This window comes from Haemaphysalis longicornis, unplaced genomic scaffold (genome assembly GCF_048455015.1).
Source record: "Haemaphysalis longicornis isolate Haplotype H1 unplaced genomic scaffold, Haemaphysalis longicornis Haplotype H1 scaffold_12, whole genome shotgun sequence".
NCBI lineage: Eukaryota > Metazoa > Arthropoda > Arachnida > Ixodida > Ixodidae > Haemaphysalis > Haemaphysalis longicornis.
In genome coordinates, this window is record NW_027526225.1 from 86,789,058 (window position 1) to 86,808,588 (window position 19,531).

The following is a 19,531-nucleotide window of genomic DNA, read 5'->3' on the forward strand; positions in this document are numbered from 1 at the left end:
TATGATATTCACTCTCCTAATGCGTAAGCATTCTTTATAGTCGCACTGGTATACACTGACGCCCCTTAAACTCGGTGTGTTTATTGTACACAAATGCCGTTGTGGTAATACCTTTTTTTTTTTTTGCGGACAATGTAAGCAGTCATATCAAAGTTTGAAGGACATGTATTCCTTTGAAACGGTATAGAGCGAGTTTTTTTTTTTTTTTTTTCAAAAAAGCGGACTTCACCGCTATGCACAAATGCATTGCTAGCACATTTTGCCACACGTTGGTAATTTTTCCCAAGCCTTCCTCATCAGTTCTGAAGGTACCAATTATTCACATTTGCACTATTATAAGCGTTAAATGTGTTAACTTGACAAAATGTGCATTTATTTTGCAGTCATACGACGTCACGCTTTTTTCCGGGGTATTTGCAAAGAATGCTTACGAAAAAATTAAAAAAAAAATATCTCACTTCATCGGCTTGGGAAGGAAATTGACACTATAACAAAAAGAACATGTTTAAATCAGTCATCCTACTGAACCCGACCCACACTGAACCCGACCCACACGTTGGCATCTCCTGTCGTCGTCGTCGCCGCCGCCGCAATCGTTGTTCGTCTCATGTAGTCACGGTACTAAAATACCGGGAAACTCGTTTACGTCTCGCACTAGAACGCGTGCTAACAAAAAACACCGGGACACTTGTTTACGCCTTGCGCTATGGAGCTTTGTCCTTCAAAGACAACAGACTTTTACAGCAAAGCTGCGTACCTGTACCCCCAACGGTTTCATCTCCGTTGGCGAAAACGCCAAGGCGCCACGAATACACTTATACACTGCGTGCTTCGCCCCTCACCAGGTTTCACGTTAGTGGAGATTTTTAAAATTCCCGCCAAAACGGACCGCGTGCAAATAGCGCGGCGCGGGAATCTGCTCGGTCACCATGGCAACCGCATTCGCGTCGTTCCTGCCCCAGCAATCAATTGGCCGCGCGGCCGTCTGAGGGGAAACGAGTGGCGGCTGTTAGAGCTTAGAGCGTGAATCGAATCTCTGTGACAGAAACAGCCGAGAGTGCAGCCGATCTGTACGCGATGTCGACCACCAAGGGTAGGGACAACTTGGTTCCGCTGTTCACCTTCCACCTCAACCACAAGATACTGCCGCGAAAAGTGACCATCGGCAAGTATGACGGACTACATCCGTGCCTGACGGCTGCCACCGCTTCGGACAAGGTATTTGCTTGCGTTAAAATTTCTTTCTCAAGTAACGCGGGCGGGATGCAGTGATTGCGATTACAGGTCGCGGCGGTTATATTTTAACTATAAATGGGCTCCAGAACAGATGCCTTGGTGCTTACCTTTGAAAACACGGGTGAATTAACAGCAATTTGATGGCTCTACCGACACAGCAACCTTTACACGGTCGACGTTACTGCTTCTGCACTCAGGTCACGCTGAAATACATGAGAACATGCGCCATAGCCCTGACAGGGTACCGGGCGTCGTTCCGGGACAAACTGGTAAGTCGGTTTGCCTTTAGGGCCGGCGTACGGTTTCATACAACGTGCCTCAAAATGGGCGAATTTCAACAAACGTGGAGGGGAACTTTGCTTTTCAGAGACGTTTCACAATAGCAGGTGTTGGGGATACACAAAGCGCACGTTTGTGAAATTTAACCGATTGTTAGACGTTCGGAGCAGGCCGTTTATTAGTGCACAAGCGCTATGGGGTTCAACCACGAGAAATCGGTGCATGTACTCGGAAGTCTAGCACGGTTACATATCCTCGTAAAATGAACGATAACAAATTGCATACGATAATAAATAATAAACGATAACAAACGATCATTTCGGCTAGGCGGCAAGTTTAAACACTAGATCGGAACAAACGAGGGTTGGCAACAAAAAAAGTCTCAGTTTGTTCTTAATTTCTCATTGTGGCAAGGTGCGTGCCCCTATATTTTGTGCAAATTATGCAGCAGTCGTACATAAATTTTCCATAGCATGAGAACCCCCCCCCCCCCCCCCCCCAAAAAAAAAAAAAGACTAAAAAGGACTGGCATCATGGCTGAAAGAAAAATGTGTCGCCTTTAAATAGGGTTGTGTATGCTGCCCCCCAGCGAGAAGGTTTTGCACACAGTGTTTCGTTGCGGGTTCTGGTATAGAACACTGGACTTCGGCTATACTGGGTTCAGGGCCGAATTAACAGTGCCGTAGGCCCCATTTAGTCATTGCCTAATAATATATTCGTAATAAAAGTCTTAATACGCTAACCCGCTGAATATCATTTTCATGTTCCAAAGGATCGCGCAGAGAAGTGGGGTCTGCCTCAATCGTCGCAAAATAACGAAGAAAGCAGCTCTGCAGCTCTTGAAGGAAATGCGCACACTGTACATTTAGGCCAGTGCCCGTGAAAATTATTCGACATCAAATATAATAAATGCGCTTCCAGTTGTTTCCAGTACTCAGATGCAATTTTTAAACCTCTCACCTTTAAGGTCGGTAGATGACCTGATTGTCCTCTAGTAACGAGACAACGACGAACACACAGAACAGAGAAGGGTTCAGAGCGTGAAGGTTTGACTGGTCGCGCATGCGCACGAGATTCTTGCGGACAAAACTCTAGCCGGCTCCGCTCTGTCTGCATCCGTTATGACGCTGCCAGAAGCTGAGCCTGCTGTAAGGTTTCACGTGTGACTACGGACAGTGCGCGAATTGGACCCATTGTGCTGTCGATTCTTCCTGTTGCGTTTAACCTACGAATGCGCCATAAGAGCTGCGATGCTGGGAGCGTCGTTGAACGCAACGGAGTTGTTAGGTGCGCTCGGATGAACTGTGCGCATCCGGTCGGCACGGAGAAGCATCATGTTCACCTCGGCGTTTCGTGGTTGCATGCGCTATGCAGGAGATTGTGTTATCTACTGGTAAAGTGTATAGAATGAAGTTGAAAATTGGTGGTGGGTTGAAGATTCAAACTAGGTACTTTTCGCTTAGAAGTGGAAAGGAATGTGAGTGGTACGGTATTACACCATCACGCTCGTTCTCGTTCTCGAGCAAGGTGGACAGTCCCCAAGCTAAAGTACAGCTGTGCTGGGGGTCCGCCGGCGGCCGCGCGCGCGCACATGCATACATACGCACGCACGCACACAAGGTGGATATTTCCTTTTACCAATTGCTGGACTCTTAAGCCTCCGTATATCACGCAAGTAGGAATAAAGGGAGAACGACGACGCCGGAAGCGAAGACTCAAACCATCACTCCTTCGGAGTCCTTCCATAATCGGAGAGTTCCATTCCACAAATATTTCAGTGGGAGTCGCTTACACAATCATGAAAGCATAATATAGCATAGAAACCATTGCGACAGCCGATTTCCGGTTATTGTGTATTTTTTTCAGCGCATTAAACGTGATTTCAAAGAGAAATCGCTCTTTATGCGCCTTCGCATTGCGCATTCCGAAACTGTTGGACCGCAGATGGTCAAATCCCAGTGGGGCTACTCTCTTTGTCCGACAGCTGGATCAGCTCTGCCGCTCTACCCGAAGCATGGTTTTAGACGAGCGCCACGTTTTCCCGTCAGACTGAAGAACTTTTGTACAACGAACAGCCTTTTTGAAACTTTAATTATTGAAATAGACAATCTCTGTTTCAATCAGGGGGAAATCACCAGGAGACTAACTTCTTCGACAAAACCACGAAGTCTGCCATTTTTTCCCGCCCTCTGGGGGCCCCTAAACCGATGGGCCCGGTTTATTTGACCCCCTTGAACCATAGATAATTTGCCCCTGACTGGGTTAACTGGGTTTATTATAACGTAGGAAGAGATGGCGATGGCGAATACAAGTGACTACATGGCTGCAGCACCGAATAGAAAGTGAAGTGGCCGACAGTGCGCGGACGGAACTCGATGCCGTCGTCTGCTCAAGATTAACGGTGCTCCAGCCACATGGAGGTAGAGAGGAATCAAACTCGTGGGGCCTCGTGTTGGGGGCTGTTCCCGCCGGCGGCTTTCATACAAAGTGGCTTTTATACACCGTGGGTTGGGTTCCAGCGTCTACGCACTCGCTTGACAGCGTGGCGCTATCTGATAGTTCCTCACGTAACATATTTCCTTCTTTGAAAGAGCTGTCTGCTTTATCCGACTAGGAAGTCTTGCGACCTCTTTGGGAGCATCTTGGTTCTTCTTGGTCGAACCGGAGTGCCGCCTTGGTCACATGGTCGTCCGTTTGAGCTGTTGGATCCGCTGACTTGTGTCAACAAGTAGATGGGTGGTGCTCGGCTTGTCGAAGCTTCGTTGTTCGACGTACTCGCAGGCAGGCCAAGTGTGGTGTATCCATGCCGGAAGCCTTGGGTGTACTTCTTATGAAGACTCGATTTCTTCGGATGGTGCTGTCACCAACTTTAACCTTGTACGATCTGTCGTCCACCCGTTTAGTCACCGTTGCTTTCTCCCACTTTTTGACTTTCTGTGGTCGAACTGTCGCGCTTTCTTCTTCCTTCAGGATTGGCAGATCCTTACCTTGTTTGTCATGATGAGAAATAATATTTCTTCTTCTCTCTTTCATCTTGTCCTTTACATCTACTGTCTTTGGTTGCAGCAGTTGTGCTTTTGTCGGTAGGGTTGTTCTTGTGCGACGGCCCATCAGGAGTAGCGCTGGACTCGCATTCAGGCCTTGCAAAGGGGTGTTTCTGAAGTAAAAAAATTGCCATCTGTGGGTCCGATTTGCAGTCTTCTGTTTTTTGTAGTAGGAGTTTTGCCGTTTTCACTGCTCATTCGGACTTGCCGTTGGAACGTGTATAGGCTGGACTCGACGTTCTGTGTTCAAAACCCCAGCTCTTGGCACCGGTCTGGAATTCTTAACATGAAAACTGTGGTCCATTATCCGTGATGAGTTCTTGCGTAATTCCATGTCTGGCGAAATGAGCTTTCAGTTTCGGATTCCCTTGGCCTGAAGTCAAAGGTTTTAGTTGATTTACTTCCCAAAAGTTGCTGTAATTGTCCACGGTGACTAAAAAGTTCTTGTCTTTGTACTCAAAGATGTCGCACCCTACTCGCCCCATGGGCACCACAATTGGTTGCGGGTGCATAATGAAAGTTCTCCGCTGTTGAGAGATAGCATGCTTTTGGCATATCTCACATCTTCAGATGAAGTCTTTCAGTTCTTCATTCAATCCTGGCCGGAAGAAGCATGCTCGAGCACGTCGCAAGCAGCTTTCTATTCTCATGTGTGACGCATGGAGCTTTTGCTTGATTTCGGTTCGCAGCAACATTGGGATGACTAATCGCATTCCTTTCTAAATTGATTGATTGATTGATTGATTGATTGATTGATTGATTGATTGATTGATTGATTGATTGATTGATTGATTGATTGATTGATTGATTGATTGATTGATTGATTGATTGATTGATTGATTGATTGATTGATTGATTGATTGTAGAGTTTAACGCGCCGACGCAACGCAGGCGATGAGGCGCGCCATAGTGGAGGGCTCCGGATTAATTTTGACCACGTGGGGATCTTTAACGTGCGCCTAAATCTCGTGCACACGGGCGTTTTTGCTTTTCGCCTCCATCAGAAAAGCGGCCGCCACTGCCGGGAATCGAACCCGCGACCTCGTGCTCAGCAGCGCAACGCCTTAGCCACTGAGCCAGCGCGGCGGGTGACACATGATTTCGCCATGTCTGGCCCCTGTCAGCAGACATGTAGCAACGGCAAGTGGCGGCAACTCGTTCCTTCGAAGAATGAATCACGTGACACTCACCGCGACAGCCCGTACATGCTCTGCTTTTTTTTCAGTTTAAAACAATCATTTACAAGGATATGGGGGCGCGCCATCGATCTCCCTAAAGCTCCGATTGCCCAACAACAGGTCCAAGCGCGCAGCAATAAAGGGGCCATGAAGACAAAATGCAAGTTCGGTTCATTCGAAAGCTTGCCTCTTAGAATAACACTGACACCACTTTTAACGTAGACTTCACTCAGATAAGATGTATAATTAGGAATAAAGAGAACTACTATGCGGCTCACTAGCTATTTTTCTGCACTGAACTTATGACATATTATGGGCAGCTCGTTGCGATTGTCTGAGGCCGACGAAATCCAACGCAAATTAAACAGGGATTACAAGCTTGCAGAAACAGCTATTTGCGCATTTATTTAGTCCACATTCTTATTATAGTGGTAATAATGGTGGGGTAAACGATGGAAGTTACGAACGAGCATGTAAACGTAGAAGCACAGTACTTACGGCGCGCACAATGCCGGCCGAAGCTGCACAGCCCTAGGGCACGTTGGGCTTGCCTGACAAGACACTGGCCAAATGGCATTGGAGACATCGCCACTTACGTGACCCTGTTTGTAAAGCATACGCAGTGTTTAAGAACGATTACTATCAGCCGTAATAAAAGTAAGGAAGGTACAAATCCGGTCAAAAACAGATTAATTGCAAATAGCGGTCTTTGAGCGGTATTGTTGCGCCATCTAGGAAGGCGGACGGTAAACAAGGCAACAAAAGTCACGTTTCGTCGTCATTCGCAGCAGCGTTAGTCAACATACTAACTTTTGTTTCAGATACCTTCTCTGAATACGTTATCGCTGACGTCACGAAACGCACGATTTGGGAGGACAATTAAAATTTTTGCTTACAATGTTTTATTTATCAGTGAATAAAGCATCGTTTGCTGCCGGACAATCGCTGGTGACAATATCTACAAAACGCCAAATTTTCGAATAAAGCAAACTTGTTTTTTTGTCTTCGTGGCCCTTTAATTCAACCAATCTGAGAAAGCCGGGAACAGTGGGAACGGACTCTGTGTTCTTCCAGGCTTGCCATTGAATAAATCTATGTGTTCTTAAAGTCCGCAATACCCTTTACAATGTCATCATATGGTGTGGGAATGCATCAACACACCAGTGGCCCGCCCCCTCACTTGCGACCCTGGAAGCCTGCCGACCAGCTCCAGCCCTGAAGACCATGCAGATGCGCCTGGTCACTAAGGTGGGTGCGCGTGCCAGGCAGAGCGCAAGAGTTCCTGCCTACCGGCGAGTGACCATGACATCTTCCGTTCTGCTCAACAAAAGCTTTCATCTGCGGAGGACTCCGCACAAGCCCTTTGTCGTGGTGTCATCTTGCGGCAGAGGAGCGCATTCGTGTCTCCCCGTATACGCAGGTGCTGGTGCACAACAACACGGGCGTGTCCGGAGAGCCTCATCCGGCGGACCAGCACCAGGGCGACCGCTGGGAGGGCGTGGCCTCGGGAGACGTGTGGCTGCTGAATGTGAACCAGACGGTGAGCTGCGTGGCCGCCGAAAGCCTCAAGCCGGGAGCCAAGGAGGACGTGCTGCTCGTCGGCACGCCCACGGCGCTGCTGGCCTACGACGTCGAGAACAACTGCGACCTCTTCTTCAGGGAGGTATGCGGGGCCTTATGGCCGTATTCTGAGACTGTCCACCCCTCCATGAGTTTTCTCGACTCGTAGTGGTGGTGGTGGTGGTGTGGCATCAGGCGGGGTTAGCCTGGCTGGATATGCCGCCAAATGCTCCGTCCAAGCTTCTCCTAATTAGCCAATGGTAGTGTCCTTTCACCACGAGTTCGCCAGTTCCGTCTCCTGAAGAAAGCTTAGTAGAAGGCGCGACACGTCTCGCAATACGTTTACATGCGAAAAGCGCTTTCAAGGATCTCTTCGACTGGAAGTTGGAGTGGAGGAGGGATTCAGAGTGCCGGGGTTGAAGTAGTAACCACATGAAGCTGTTGGGGCGAGCGACCCGACAACCATAACTTAATGGGTTCAGTACTGGGCGACCAGTACTGAGCGGCGCGAAGGAGGTCACTGGAGGCAATGCTATCTTATTCTTGTGGCTGTCGCCTGCACTACGTCGCTGAACCCATACAGTTACGCTTGTCGCGTTGCTCGACAATATAGCTTCATTAAGCTGCCCCTTTACTTGCATCAGCTCGTAGACTGTCCGTAACCACCTCCATAATGATGTAGACGATGTCCATATTGGCACACAACTGCGGTGTTGCTGTACGGATGACAATGCAGATAGTTGCGTACGGCCACATTGCCCAGGTTCAAAACATCACTAGTCTGCGGCCGTCTAACAAATTATCTGACTCTCCGTTTAGTGGACAACCGTAAGGACCCAATAACTTGGCTGAATTCTAGCGGAAGTTCAATTTCCGCTTTTCCTGCAGAGTCACAGCTAAATGCGTTGGATAAAATGAGTGTTTGGTTCTGCGTACAGCGTTTTCCACAAGAAAGAAAGGCTTTATACGCCCGGTTACTACATTGGGGATAAATAATACATCAATATTTGGCGCGAGGTTAGGTCGTCACCTGGCTTTGAGGCACATTCCTGCTTTCCTCTCGGTGATATGCCCTCAGTGACGGCGAAAAGAAGAGATTTTTTAAGAAGAGATCGGTCTTATTAAATTAACGCGCGTCTTATAATCCACTGCAGGTAGCGGACGGTGCGAACAGTGTGACGACGGGCTACTTGGGCAGCCTGCGGAACCCCGTCGTACTGGTGGGCGGAAACTGCTCCATCCAGGGGTTCGACCACGAGGGGGAGGACGTCTTCTGGACGGTTCGTGAATAGCGCATGCGCTGTGCGTGTTTGAATGAACGCAGCACGTCCGAGCGCGCGGCAGTTGTTGATGCAATTGCGCACTCGTCACAAGACGGCAGCCATGGAGCAGGGAGCAGTACTAGCGTCAAGAAACGCCTTCGGCTTATATCAATGGTTTTCTGTGGTCGTTTTTTTTTTTCCTCAAATATACAGTATACATTTGTTAAAACAAAATCGCTTTATACGAAATCTCACTTCATTCCAAATGTTCCAGGGTCTACACTGCAATGTATAGAGAGCGCACATAATCTCCGTTTTTATGAAGTATCGCTTGTAACGAAGCCAGTTTTTCTGTTCTGAGCAGTTCGTTATGACGAGGGTTTGCCGTACCTCACGTAGCGGGCACAGTGTCTTCGTGACCTTGGAAATCGAAAAGTCGTAAAAAGTACCTTCTCGCCAACGCCACGGCAATTCCCCTTTCTACGACTTGCGGCGCCGAAAGTCGTGAACGCTGATTACCGGGCTTGATTAGAAGGCTAGTTGAAATTAATTTTAACATATACGTTTGCCACCCAGCCAACAAAGCTTACGGCAGTTTTCAGTAAGCAGCACGCCCAACTGCTTGCGAAATCGTGTTGCCTTACTCACGACTTCTGACGTTGAAAGAGACGTCAGGACAGGCCATGTTCGCAATGCTATGACACACAAAGAGAGCTTTTTGGTTCTTAAGGCCTTTCCCAGTGACATTCACCTGCCCCTGTCCCAGGTCAGCAAAGTCCATTTCTTCCCTCCAGAGTCGTCTTATGCCATCGTCCACCGGAAGCCATAATGTCATTTGTGTCCTTCGTCTGTTGTCCATCCTGCTACGCGATCCTTGTTGACAAGTAGCACTACGAAAGCAGCACATGTATTTGTTTAACTTCGTTCAATTGAACGTATTCCGTGTTTTTCGAAGGCAACAAACACGTCATTTGCTGTGAAACCTTTCGCCGAATGAAACACTCTGTCGTCTTCGCAGGTAACTGGAGACAACGTTAGGGCACTGGCTCTCTACGACTACAACAAGGACGGACTGAATGAGGTTAGTGAGCTGGCTTACAGATCATGGAGGGTCAGACGGACGACGAAGGGTTGCAGCAGCCTGCAACATCTGGCGGTGCGAAATTTTCCATGCGCTTTCGTAGACACGTCCCTAGCTAATGATTCGGCCCCTTTTTTCTAAGTAGCTGTAACTAGGAAAAATTGTGGTTGATTCCTCTGTCATATGAATCGGTAAGCGACGAAATGTGCAACGAAATCTGCAGCTGAGCGTGATTTGCGGGTCGGCGGCTGTCTTGTGGGTGTGCTTGGCGAGCGACGTCCTGCTGGTGGGTCGCTTCGGCAAAGTTGTACTGGCGTCATTTCCAAGACGGATATGACGTCAGTATAACGTACACTTTAGTACTAAAGGTTGCTTCCCCGCAAGAAGACCCTGTGTGCAGGGGTGCCCCCTTTACAGGCCATTTGCTTCGTTGTACTGGCGTCCCTTCCGTGACGGATATGACGTAAGTGAAATCTTCGCGAATCCCGGAATAAAACACTTTCGTGTTAAAACGTTACTCGTATTGGTTTAGCTGAATTATAGTGAACCTCTTATGTTGCCTTTTGAACGTAACTGACGCGGCCGCTTCCGTGCAGCTGCTGGTCGGATCAGAGGACTTCGACATCCGGGTGTTCCGCGACGACGTGATCGTGGCCGAGATCACCGAGACCGAGGCCATCACGGCGCTCTGTCCGCTCACGCAAGACTGCTTCGCCTACGCGCTCGCCAACGGAACCATTGGCGTCTACCGCGCCACCGAGAGGATCTGGAGGATAAAGGTTGTACATTCGCACTCCCGTACACACTTAGACAGTCCTGTGGTTCTGCTTTACCACTATGCATTCGAGTGGCAAGTCCATGCGGCCAGCAATAGAATTACGGTGAAAAACGATGTCTAGCATATGATTTCTGTCACAAGATGTCTTTGCGCCGTGGCATAACTCAATGCAAGCATTCCGTTGTTCATTGCGCAGTACCAAGTGCAGACGACCTTTTCAAATCAAATGGTATGCTCGTTACTGCCATTTGCCTAATTTACTTTGTTGAAGGCATGAATTTGTCATTTGATACCATTGTGGTGAAGCTGAACGACGGCACTGCCTTAGAGTGCATAGCCCCAGGGAAAAAAAAAACGCGAGTATAGCGCGAAGCAACCATCCCATTGGCATCAAAAAGTGGATACAGCTCATTCTCGATTATGTGAAGAGATTGAATATTTTAATGTACTGACGAGGTTAGCCTGGTAAAGGTTCAATGTAGTACGGGGTCAGCCTTATGCCCGACTTGATACGTCAGATGATGATAAGGATGCGAAGTTCACACCCTAAAATGATAAAAAGAAAAATGCCGTATTTTCGGGCCGCACAAAAATGCGAAAATTTCAGGGGTGAAGCCGAGGTGCGGATTATATGCGAGGTATTTCCTTTGGTGCAGATTCACCGCAATGCGCGCTGTGCCATGATGACCCTAGAGCAGTAATAGCGACTAAGCCACTGTTGTCCCACTGGCAGTGCTTATTTTGCACACACAGCTCAACAATATACCAAACTGAAAAAAAAAAAAAAAAATTTGCGGCAAGCCCTCTAGTTCTTTTGCATAAACAAATGTGTAATGTTGCTTGAGTAGTAGCTTTGGTCCATCGTTTTATGTATAAAATATGCGGGCAATACGCGGGGATATATTTTTTTATTGGTCGACGGAAAGTGGGGGTGCGGGATATATATTGCAGGGGCGGGTCATACGCGCGAAAATACGGTACGCGCAAACGTGCACGTGGGCTGGAGTCAGCCCTGCGTCACGGTCTCTACCGCCTTTGTGAGGTCACTGGCCCTTACAAACACAACTGGGTTTTCGTTGCGGGCCACTTCGTACCGAAAAATGTCCACAGACCAACACCCCTCAGCGTGCTGTTTAAGCGTATACATGCAAAGACGCCTTTATCACCATTCTTGGAATTGTATAGCGAGGCACACATAAAACCTCCCGACGTCTTCGCGAACTGATCTTCTGGCAGAGAGGGGAACGCGCCCTATTTTAAGTGTGAAGTGATCTGTGAAGGCTACGTTTAAACGGATACTATGGTGAACGCCTTTACGTCGCTTGCAAAAGCCTGGCCACATCCGGAGCTTGCAGTCGGGATACGTAACACGCATAGCTTGCTTAATGCCATCTGGGTTGGTCCAACAAAACCACTGCTAGCTCCTCCCCACTGAAGAGGTGACAGACGCGGCGGCTAGTCTGATAATTTATTTGTACGCCATAGTTGCCAAATAAATGGTTCAATTCAAATACGTGGGCTAGTTGGTATAGGTTGTCAATTTTAATGAACAGGGAGAAGGACAAGTACAGATGCGGCAGAGAAAAGATATTCGTCAGCCATGGACTAACGACGGAGAATGGCGCTGAATTCACGGAGCATACTGGACACATCCATCTTAGAAAATGTTATCATGAGAGGCAGCAAGCCTCACGGCGTATCGAAATTGTCTTGTAAATTCTACCAAACATGATATCATAGAAAACGGAAAGGCTAGAGCTGACCACAATGCCTTCTGAAACTTCTACCCATATGACCTCTTCGAAGAGGGATCAATAAAAAAAACACAATACGTCCTCAATTTCATGCTGTTTGAGCTCAACATTAGCTTTCAAGTCTCTGTAAGCATGAAAAAAGTTTCAGGTACTTAAGAAAGTTCACGTGCTTTGTAGGTAAGAGCCTGGTGGACTATTGTAACGGGTACTTTTTATATACACGTCCAACCATCTACACAGCAGCCACGCAATTTTACCACCCTTACCTACTATAATCCACACTAATCCATCTTAATTCACCTTAATCTATGTTATACCTGTGCTACACGGCAGCTTTCAATTGACAGTTAAATACAATTACTCGCAAGTGTGCCTAATAGATATCCAATGTATCACTCGATAGTCAATGCATTCAAAGGCCTTCGGGTGGCCTTTGAAACAGCTGTGTGTAGCGAAGGTATTAATCGCCTCAATCCGCATTATTCCACCTTAATCTATCTTAATTCATCCAAGTCCACCTTAATCCACCTCAATCCTACCTTACTAAAAATTACTATCAATCCCTAGTCAATCATTACTCCATCTCAATTCATCTGAATCCACCTGAATCCTTCTTGATTCATCTTAATCCACCTCACTCATCATTACTATCAATCACTTATCAGTTATTAATTATCTTTGGCAATCATTTATCCATACTCTGGCATAGTCTGGTCTCTTCTGGCATTTCTTGGGTTTCTGTACCGTCCGTGTCGACGCAGGGGTTATTTAGGGTCAATTTCCGATTAGGCATATAAGGCTTTGCCTGAACAAGCTCGCTTCAAACTTTTGTTTCAGGAAGAGGTGAGATATGGAAGATGGAGGAATTGTAGAAATTGGGTTTGAGGTGTGTAAGTACTTGTAGTGGTTGGCGTCAAAGAAGGTAGAAGAAAAAAAAGAAGAAATAAAGCAGGAATGTTAACCAGGTTAAGGCTTAGTTTGCTATCCTACACGTGGGAAAGGGGAACTATGGAAAAAAAGAAAACAAAAAATATGGGGAAAGATGAAAAAGGCGTAAAGAGCTGTGTCCATTCTTAGAACTCTACAGACGATAGAGTTCAGTGAGATCATAAAGTGTTGTCGTTTGTGGTACAGAGTTCGGTACAAGTGCGTCGTTTTTAGGAAGCACAGGAGCATTTCTGCGTACATGACGGAGAAGGCCAGTGGCCCAGGAGTTTCTCCTCAGAGAAGGGCCTTTTTCCAAATAAAAAGCGTGAACACTCGCATATAACGGGGGGTATGGTGTCCGACGTGTCACAGACTTCACACGCCTCACTGTCTGCCATTCCGACCAAATAGGAGCAAGCATTTGTAATTACGCTAGCCCGCATGGCATGGGAGTTCTTGTTGGTGGTGGTGGTTCATTGCAGGGTGTTATATCGGAGACATGGTGGTAGTCATCATAACGTTTATTTCACAAAACGCAACCTTGCGGCCTCGGAACACAAAACATTTCACCACAGCGGCTTCCTAGTGTCTCTAGCGCACCACGGCGCCAGCATCGACACAACGGCGCCGTCAAGTGATCCTAGATGGCGTATGGCTGGTATGGCCGCGCAGCCGTATCAGATATCGCGCGCGCGTGCACAACGCGACGGCGAAATAATACACGTCTGCGTCAATACGACGTAGTGTAAACTAGCTCGTCGTCACGGACTACAGGTGTCTCTTGCTGGCCTGCTTCCTGGGCGAAGCAGAAGCTTCACACGTCCGTAAACGCGGTCACGTTATGGGTCCGGAAGTACGTCATCTACATGTATACTGAGCAGCTCTTTGGAATGTCCATTGCTCACCATCCTGCGATCGGCTTCAACATTTTGCTTGCGGTGTTTTTTTTTTTTTTTTTTTTTTTGCGGTGTTTAATATTTTTACGCAGTTCAAACTCTGCGAAGGTTGAGGGTATACCTCTCTATGTTGTGGTCTCGCGACAGTTGAGCCCTGCATGAAGCCTCTTCCCCCTCGCTGCAAAAACGGACCGCCCTACACGAAGCGGGTTCCATCGTCGTCGTCGTCATCAGCATCATCATCATCCCCAACACCACCACCACCACCACCAACAACAACAACAACAACCTACTAGGTCCACTGCAGGGCGAAGGCCTCTCCCACTGACCTCCACCAGCTCCTGTCCTGAGCTGCCAGAGTCAATTTTATGCCTCTTTTTTCGTCTCTCCATCGAGTTATTCGCCCCCTAAAAAAGGCGGGTTACACTAAAGAGAGATCAAGTTCGGTCGCGGAGTGGCTTTTACGGAATCGGCACGTTTCTGCGGCCCGGAGGAAAAGAAAACGGGTATGTCGGCTAATCCGTGTAGAGTGTTAGGAGAGTGTTAGTAGAGAGTGTTAGTAGAGAGTGTTAGTAGAGAGTGTTAGTAGAGTGTTATTTAGGGGTGTTAGGAGAGTGTTAGTAGAGTGTTATGTGCTTCGGTTCTTGCCCTTAAGGGCTACGATATGCCATAGATGTTCTTGTTCATTTTGTTCGCTCGGTTCGCTGACATTATATTTAATAGCGAGAGCTTGCTCTGCTGTGTAATAGGGGTTTGCATGTTTGGTGCAATGTAATAGAAGTTCGCTGAGCTATATTTAACAGAACCAGTGGCTCACTCTTGGGTTTTATATCGAATAAGGCCTGATTGACTCAGTAACACCAACATTCGCGAATAGTGGCAGATGCTTACTTCGAAAAAAAAAATTATCATCGCTTCCTAAAGACAGTTGAGAAAAGAGAGAAAGCTTTCTAACATCGACACTGCGTCAAAAGTGCGTCCAATCGATAGCCAAATCCGACAATGACCCAAATTGCAAACGTAGAATGAACCCACGCGGCAATTTTCCGCGCCCTAAGTAAACGCATCTACGAACGATCTAAATGTATACGGATACGTGAATTATGAGATAAAGGTATACTATTCTACTACTTCATGATCGACGCGTTTATTTCTCATCTAGAACCGCTCCTTTTTTTGCGATTTTCAAGTAACCATTTTCACACAATGGACGCCCGGTTCTCGGTCGACCAATTGGTCTATGGGAAAATGCATTAGCTGTTTGACAGAACGCCGTCGGCCCCACTTTGAAAGCTTTCGCTTCAGTATTTAATCGCGGGGTGTTCAACAGGTCCCCAACGTGTTTACGTTTGTTTTAAACCTATATTGGTACGCGCATTTCGAGGCGGTTAAATGACACTGGTAAGGTTGACACAAAAATAATGTATCCTCATAACAAAAATCACAGTTTGATCCGACATTTACCGATAATTATCGAATAATACGTAATTTGTTCCTGATGGCAACTTTATTTTTGCTACATTATGTGTACCAAATATTTTACAATTTTTTTCGGTCCCATTGTCCGGTTTTCGGCGGATGGGTGAGTTGGTCTACCGACTATTTCATCGCAGTCCAAGAACCACGCCATGTGCCTGCACGGGTACGACATCGACGGTGACGGGCAGCCGGAGCTCATAACGGGATGGAGCAACGGAAAGGCATGTACCCCGGGTGTCAAGTCCTTCGTCAGCTTGTGCCCCTTTAGTCATCTATTGGGGCGGTAAATTCCAACAACTGCTTCACCGTCACACTATAGTTAGGCCGACGCACGTCTCTCAGATGGGCCCTATGTACAAGAACAGTGCCAGCTGCGTTGTCCGTCCTACAAGGCAGATTTGAAGCGCAACGGGATAATCCAGCTGTTTACGATTCAGTGTTTACTCCGGTCGCAAGCCTGCGTTATCATGTGAGAGTGAGTTTCAGGTCTTCTGCTCCTTAAATCAGGTACGTTCAATAAATATAATAATTATTTTGACAGTACTAGGTGGGTGAGTAAGCAAGTGATGTATTTTGGTTTTGGTATTAGCTCTTAATTAGGTTACCGACATTTGCAATACCGCAATACTCTTACGTTTTGCAGTTACCATTGCCTACTGCAAACTGACAGCCCTCACTGACGTACACAGTCAATCAGTACCAGCCCCGGTACACTCCTGTGCCGACAAGAAGTCATAACAATTAACCCTCGCCGAGTATCAGCATACGAGGGAATTTTCGCGTCGCTCAAAGTACAGCCGCACTGGTCAGAAATAAAATGAGTCACATCCCGAATAACTTCATCGCAACACCTTCAAAGCGAAGAGGCCGGAAGGGGTTCGTAGATGTGCAGCTCTAGCTCCAGATGCGACATGTTCGTTACCTGTTTGCACTAGCACCACTTCATGTGCTCCAGCTGAACGAATCCTTTGCAGGTGGACGCACGCAACGTCCTCACGGGCGAGGTGGTCTTCAAGGACACGTTTTCGCACAGCATCGCGGGCATCGTGCAAGCGGACTACTGCCACGACGGGAGGGAAGAGCTCATCGTCTGCTCCGTCAACGGAGAAGGTAAATTCGCGCTCCTTTTGCATAAAACTGGTAGTCATGAGCTACCATCTCCTGCCGATCGTGGGGACCAACGCTTACACCGTAGTTAAAATCGCAAGTGCCAGGTGGGAAGAAGGGTCGTGTATAAGGGGCACGATTTGAATCATAGTCATCATCACCAGCTTGTATACTCCCACTGCAGATCAAAGGCCTCTCCCGTAGATCTACAATTATCCCGGTCCTGTGCTAACTGCGACCAATTTGTCCCCGCAAACTTCTGGATCTCATCTGCCCATCTAACTTTCTGCCGCCCCCTGCAGCGCTTGCCTTCTCTAGGGATCCACCCTGTTACCCTTTATGACCAACGGTTATCTTGCCTTCGCATTACATGCCCTGCCCCCAACCATTTCTTCTTCTTAATTTCTACTAATATGTCCTTAACAGGCGTTGTTCCCTGACCCACTCCGCTCTTTTGTTGCCCCTTAATGTTACACCTATCATCGTCCGCTCCATTGCCCGCTAAGTCGTCCTCAATTTAAGTTGAACCCTCGCCCTCGTAATGAGCCTCCAAGTTTCTCAACGAGGAGAGTACCGGTAAGATGCAGCTCTCACACACTTTCTTCTTCAGGGACAATGGTAGGCTGCCATTCATTATCTGAGAATGCCTGCCGTATGCACTCCACCCCATTCTTATTCTTCCAATTATCTCTGCCTCATGGTTGGGGTCCAGGGTCACTGCTTGGCCGAAGTAGATATATTCGCTCACCAATTCCACTGCCTCGCCATCTATCTCAAACCGCTGTGCTCTCCCGAGGCTATTGAGACTTACTTTACTTTTCTGGATATTAATTTTCAGGCCCACGATTCTACTCTGCTTGTCCAGTGCGCTAATCATGCTTTGCAATTCGTCCCCCGAGTTACTTAGCAAGGCAACGTCATCAGCAAATATCAGGTTACTAAGGTATTCTGATTCTGATGTATCCGAATTGAATACAGGCGTCTAATTGCCCGCCTACAGACTTATTGAAGTCACTTATCTGTCACCGAAAATTCTGGCTTTCGTAGAAGCTTTCGTAGCTTCCCGTAACTTTCGCAAGCCCAGTGGCGTATATAGCGCCCGGCTTGCACCGGAGCGCACAGCGTGGCGGCCGGCCGCCGAAACGAGGCCTTCCAGTTGAAAGCGGATATTCTGGCAGTAATTTCGGTAATAACTGCCATCAAAACAGCGGGGCGGCGAAGGTTAGCCACCCCTTCGGCGAATGGCTGCAGTTTTTCACGCATTGCTGGCGAACAGGAAGCACATATTATATACGGTCTGAAAATCGTTGCTGACTCTGAAACCTCAAATGCGAAAATTTTCAATATGGCGGACAATGGGAGATTCAATTACCTGGGCAGCAGTGCACTTATACGTAAGACGGTGGCAATTGGAAACTGTTTATCTCCTCCTGACAGATCATTGCTCCTCGTATTGCAAAGTCTGGAGTACTGCCTTGTCCGAAGAAATAACAGCGCCGGATAGTAAGTGAGGCTACACTCGAGAGGTACAAGCGTACTAAAAATGCTACCTGGGACGCAAAGAGTGCCACCTTCAGCAGATAAAGATCTGGTCACCCTGGTGAAGTATTCGGCCGAAACCTCTCAATAACTAAACGACGAAAATATGGGTAAAAGTATTTGGGAGATGCGTTCGTCCAGCAGTGGATACAAACAGGCTATTGTTGCCGTTACTTATGCTGCTGCTGCTGCTGCTGCTGTTGTTGTTGATGATGATGATGATGATGATGATGATGGTGGTGGTGGTGGTGGTGGTGGTGGTACACAAGTACAGCATGAATATTCGAGTCATGTCACGCATCTTTATCCAACATAATCCAATGAATCGGCAGAACACCAGTTCACAAGATGCTATGGCTACCATCACGTTCCATAGGGACTTAAATACTTAAATCCCGAAACGTTATACGGGCAGACACACTTAGGCTTAAAGGTTGTCTGGGGTTTCCGAATGCAGTCTGGTAAGTCCGGTCGTCTGTGCTCGCGGTCCAGAGATGCTGCATAAGCCGGTACGAAGGCGAAACGCAGATGCACGTAGCCGCGATCTTCGAGCGCTCCCTAACGGCGAAACGAAATGGTTTGCGTTCACCAATCACAGTGCGGGGTTACCTGCCGACGACCGCCGAGCTGCGCCAACAGATCGCCGATTCAACCTTCGAGCAGGACACCGTACGCGAGCTAAGCCAAAAGAAGCAGGTGAGCAATTCCCGTTTTTTTCTACTTTTTAATGCTGCAAACATTACTACGATCCAATGGTTAACGTGTGGAGCGATATTAAGCGCATGGTCTTGTACAGTCATCAAAAGTGTTAACAACAACAAAGAACGAGGTGCCAGCGTATGAACAGGTCGGCAGCTTGCCATAGTGCCCAAGGTAACCAGCGAGGCTGTGCGCATGCGCTGGAGCTTCCGAGTGCATAAAGTTAGCCACGGCCGGGCTAGAGCGGCGGCGCGCGCTGAGTAAGGCGCGCACGCCGCCGCTCTAGCCCGGCCGTGAGTCAGCATCGGGAGCACCGATTACCAGCCGCCGAAGATGCGCCGGTGGCTATCGTAATCTGTCGCTCCGTGCATAGGCTGGCGCCCACTTCTTGGTTATTCTTAACACTTTTGATGACTGTACAGTCATGAACAAATTAAACTCGAACACGAAAATATGAACCAGAACACACAGATGATGCGATTTCTTTCCATGCAAGTCGAATTCACGCGTGGCTTAATTACAAAACCAATATACCAATAAGCTCGGCATTTGTCTTGTTCATATTTTGTGTTCGCATTTTATTCGTTCATTATAAATACGGATGATTCCGCCCTTCCCGTGAGTGACGAGCGGAATGGTATGCTGTCCTTTACGAGTATAGCCGAATCTAAACAGTGCAATCAAGACTAATTTAGTCCAATCAAGACTAAAC

At 47.7% G+C, this 19,531-nt stretch overlaps 2 protein-coding genes across 4 annotated transcripts in view; one reads left to right on the forward strand and one right to left on the reverse strand.

Annotated features, from left to right (window-relative positions):
* The window catches only part of LOC144162928 (sodium-dependent glucose transporter 1A-like), a 91,989-nt gene that overhangs the window by 56,410 nt on the left and 16,048 nt on the right, over positions 1 to 19,531 (reverse strand). The window contains exon 1 of one of the 3 annotated variants that reach the window (XM_077693656.1): positions 2,476 to 2,637. The exons of the other annotated variants lie outside the window; for them this stretch is intronic. The gene's annotated coding sequence lies outside the window, so the exon portion shown is untranslated. Of the gene's footprint in view, positions 1 to 2,475; positions 2,638 to 19,531 lie in introns of those variants that run through there. 3 annotated transcript variants of the gene reach the window in all.
* LOC144162926 (BBSome complex member BBS2-like) overlaps positions 977 to 19,531 on the forward strand; it is a 61,655-nt gene continuing 43,100 nt past the window's right edge. The window contains exons 1-8 of the mRNA XM_077693653.1: positions 977 to 1,218; positions 7,158 to 7,400; positions 8,452 to 8,577; positions 9,578 to 9,640; positions 10,237 to 10,419; positions 15,609 to 15,695; positions 16,449 to 16,584; positions 18,719 to 18,816. Coding sequence (XP_077549779.1) covers positions 1,078 to 1,218; positions 7,158 to 7,400; positions 8,452 to 8,577; positions 9,578 to 9,640; positions 10,237 to 10,419; positions 15,609 to 15,695; positions 16,449 to 16,584; positions 18,719 to 18,816 — 1,077 coding nt within the window. The 5' untranslated portion in view covers positions 977 to 1,077. The remainder of the gene's footprint in view (positions 1,219 to 7,157; positions 7,401 to 8,451; positions 8,578 to 9,577; positions 9,641 to 10,236; positions 10,420 to 15,608; positions 15,696 to 16,448; positions 16,585 to 18,718; positions 18,817 to 19,531) is intronic.